The sequence below is a fragment of the Apteryx rowi genome, unplaced genomic scaffold (genome assembly GCF_003343035.1).
Source record: "Apteryx rowi isolate R43461 unplaced genomic scaffold, aptRow1 scaffold_463, whole genome shotgun sequence".
In the NCBI taxonomy this organism is placed as follows: domain Eukaryota; kingdom Metazoa; phylum Chordata; class Aves; order Apterygiformes; family Apterygidae; genus Apteryx; species Apteryx rowi.
In genome coordinates, this window is record NW_020450720.1 from 89,466 (window position 1) to 93,071 (window position 3,606).

The following is a 3,606-nucleotide window of genomic DNA, read 5'->3' on the forward strand; positions in this document are numbered from 1 at the left end:
GGGGGGGGGGAAGGGGAGATAAAATATTCATGAGCATTCACAGGGAACAGACTTCTTAAACCTATCTATTTACCTGATATCTTGAATTAGCTTGATGCTCTTAATGAGGCTATCAAGTACCTAACTACTTCAGATACAAACTTGACAGCTAAATGTTTGTGAGGAAGTAAGAGTAATAAGATTACTTATAATTGTATGTCCAAACAGATCTCTGAGGTGAATAGTGCACAGCTCTTAACAGCTTGCCATCCTGTAGCAGAGCTAGAGGACAAGTGTAGATATTGGCACAGTTGGAAAACTTTTTAAAGGAGTCACAAAATAGGATAAAGAGCAATTAAGGCAGAACAAGACTTTGTATGGCCTAAAAACCTCTTGTCCTGTATACTGAAAAATATAAGTCTTAGGAATAAACAGAAAAGTTCTGGAGACGGTGCATGGGGAGCAATGTCCTCCCTTGGACACTTGACATATTTAGGTTGTGTTGCCCTAACAGCTGCTGGGGCCTTAATAGTTAACAGCTGAGGCTCCTATTTCCTCCTTGGGACTGTTAAGCTCCAGAGATCTGTTCTCAATGAAGTTGCATCAAGGATGTGTATAAGTATGGCTGATGGATATAGCTGATCAGGTATGTTGATCATTCTTAGGGATACCTTATCCCTAAGAATGCATTAACTTAGAAAAACAGTAAGCAGCTCACCTACTCTGAAGTGAAGCCAAGCATCCACAGGGTCTCGTTCCCCATTTTGAGTGCCCGGGAGAGGCGTAGAGACCACACAAGTCTACTGGTGCTGGTACTGTACATCAGGTGTTCACTCTGGGGGATTTTCAGAAGTGCTAAACATAGCTTCCATACGTGCAGCTCCTTGCTCTCATTGGAAGCAGAATCTAAGTGTTGAGGCTTTAGGAATTCCCACAAATGAAGGCCATGAAGTATATTCACTCAGATAATGCAAAAGAAGGATTCAATCCAAAGGAAGTTAGTGGTGTATTTCATCATGATACTATGCTGCAGAAGCTGTGCTTCGATGCAGTTACACATCTGATTGAAGGGCAGCTCTGCCCTGTCAAAACCACTAGCCTTTCAGAGCAGGATTAGATTAAAAAGCAGACCTCAGGACTACACACTGAACATGACACAAAAACCAAATAGTTATTTAATATGCAGACTGTCTGTTCTCTGCCCATAGTGAGTCTGGGGTACTGCAGAGAAGTGAAAAGGTAACTTTATATATAAACTTGGGGTAATTAAGATGTGTTTAGTAGCCTTAGTTCAGGTATTTCCTAATTTTGACTACATCCTGCCTATGTTTTAAGTACGATGTGGTTTTTGTGTGAATGAAACAATTAGATCACTGTACAGTGAGCTGCCTGTAAGACTTCAGGTTTGAACTGATGAACTGACTCTTAGTGATGTCTTCAGGCACCATGATTGGTGATTAAACTGAAATAGGTGATTTGGCTGTTTCTGTAAATGCAGGTGGTATTCTCCTAGTAAGTATTTAAGCCTGAGACTTCCCTTCGGAAGGTAAGGTATGTGCTTCCTCCTTTATCACTTCCTAAAGCAGACTGTTACTAGTGTGGCTAGCAGACACTGCAGTGTTTGCCTTCAGAGTTCAGTGACTTACCAGGTGGCTTGTGCTGCCCTGCCTGCTTTGAAAGCTACTCAAGTTTTCCTTCCTATTTGTGTCCTGTATGCACATAAAGGTTTTGCCCTGATTGCCAAAGATGTTACAATTACTCTTTTATACAATCCGTAAGTCATGAAACAGTGGATATAGTTCTAGTAACATGACAAGTCTGATCCTTAATGTTTTAAGGGTCTCTAAATGGCTTAATCATGTAAGAGCAATTTCTCTTATTTAGGTAGAACCTATATTTTGGCTTACAGACAGGCATCAGGAATAAGATTCAGTCTACCCTTTTTTCTGGAGACCTTGTAGGGTGAGCCAGCAGAAATTAAACTCAAAGCAGGGTCACTCAGTGTAGTGAGCTGTCCTGATTTGAAAAGTGGTTGTGGTCTGTCAGGACAAGCCATGCTGCTTTGTCCCCCCAGCTGTTGCTAGGCGCAAACACAAGAGGTGGCCTGCCTTGTGTGTATTTTTCTCTGATAATTTAGTAGAGCGTTGGCATGGTGTCATATGATCATATGATATTGTAGCAGTAAAGGTGAAGAATGAAGTCTCTTTTATTTCCCTTTGAAAGAGTTCTGAATTCTTGCACTGGCCTTTTGAAACCTTTAGTATTGCTCCCATTTCCTGCCCTCCACCCTCTGCAATGTCAGCTGCAGCCACTTTCCTCTGACTTGGGAGAGCTGGGTGGGACTCGGGCTGTAAACACCACTCCTGGGGCAGGCTAGCAGGGCACAGTTCAGTCCTGTTGGCTTGGAGCAAGATTATTTTCAACTATGATAATAAAAAGCACTGCCTTTAGGCTCTTGCCCAGCATAAAATTTTTGAAATTTGTTGTACCTGTGCAAATTTTTGCAATGGAAACAGCCTGCCTATTTAAGTATGATAGTTTGCCATAGCTCTGCTTTATCTTAACCATATACAGAACTGGAAGGGAAGGCAGCCTGGTATTTATATGCCATTTCTAAGGTGTGAACAATCCCACATCATTCCTCATTAACAAATGCTGGCTATTAACTTGCCCTGAAGAAATTTAAGAAGACCAAACAGTATTTATTGCAATTACTGTCTGCCAAATAAAGTTGGAGAAAATCTAGTTTTACAGGTTTTGAGGATGTCTTTAAGACAGGAGAGTAAACTAACGAAGGACTTGGAATTGCTGGTAGCTGCTCCAGGGCACAGTCTAGGGCAACCTGAAAAACAGTATTGCAAATGTTTGCTATGGTGGTAAACATTACTGCACTCTGAGATCAGCACTGGGGACTGAAAACCTGTGCCCCTTTTTCATGATGGTGGTTTCCTGAAACAGGACATTTCCTTGGGTAATACTAGGTTTCAGACCACCCACTATAGACCTGTGTGGAATACAGAATAAACAAAATGGGCATTTCCGTAAAGGATAATGCAAATGAGGTGTCTCTAATGAATTCATTAATCAGCCTTGTTTCTTCAGTAGGGCTTTCCTACAGTGTGACTCTACTAAAGCAGAAGAAGCCAAGTCCTGTGTCTGAAATGCTCCCTTCCTTGGCCGGGAGAGCTGTGTCCGCCTGGAGCGCTCTGTAACACCAGGCTGGTCCCGCAGCTCCAGCGTGGGTATGTAGTGCTGCCGCTTGGGGGTTGAGGTGAGGCGGGAGGGTTGTTTGCCCTGCGGGATGCCCAGAAGGAGAAAGCCTTAATATCGCCATGGTCTTGATTAAGCCACGTAAGGCAGCCGCTTCGTTGCCCCGGGCCCTCGATGGAGCTGTGTTCTCCTTGCAGGGCGGCTCCGCTTGGCTGCTGGAACGAAGCACAGCTGAGGAAGCAAGCGAGGCCGGCGTGTGTCTGGGGGTGCTGGCCCTCTCGGTTTCGGGGGTAAAGAGGTAGTTTGGATTGTTCTGACTGCTGTTGATATTGGGACGAGGTGTGTTCTAGTTGTTACCCCAAAAGGGGGGGGGGGGAGATGTCTTGTCCCGCGGCGGTGCCTCCGCGGGCGCGGGGC

General features: G+C 44.2%; 2 protein-coding genes across 5 annotated transcripts in view; both read left to right on the forward strand.

Moving 5' to 3' along the window:
• The window catches only part of TBC1D2B (TBC1 domain family member 2B), a 57,962-nt gene that overhangs the window by 41,302 nt on the left and 13,054 nt on the right, over positions 1-3,606 (forward strand). The window contains exons 15-17 of one of the 4 annotated variants that reach the window (XR_003255502.1): positions 1,478-1,530; positions 3,082-3,221; positions 3,387-3,463. The gene's annotated coding sequence lies outside the window, so the exon portion shown is untranslated. Of the gene's footprint in view, positions 1-1,477; positions 1,531-3,081; positions 3,222-3,386; positions 3,464-3,606 lie in introns of those variants that run through there. The other 3 variants (XR_003255500.1, XR_003255501.1, XR_003255503.1) reach the window with 3 other exon arrangements.
• DAPK2 (death associated protein kinase 2) overlaps positions 3,312-3,606 on the forward strand; it is a 50,909-nt gene continuing 50,614 nt past the window's right edge. The window contains exon 1 of the mRNA XM_026077836.1: positions 3,312-3,479. Within this exon, the coding sequence (XP_025933621.1) occupies positions 3,312-3,479 (168 nt within the window). The remainder of the gene's footprint in view (positions 3,480-3,606) is intronic.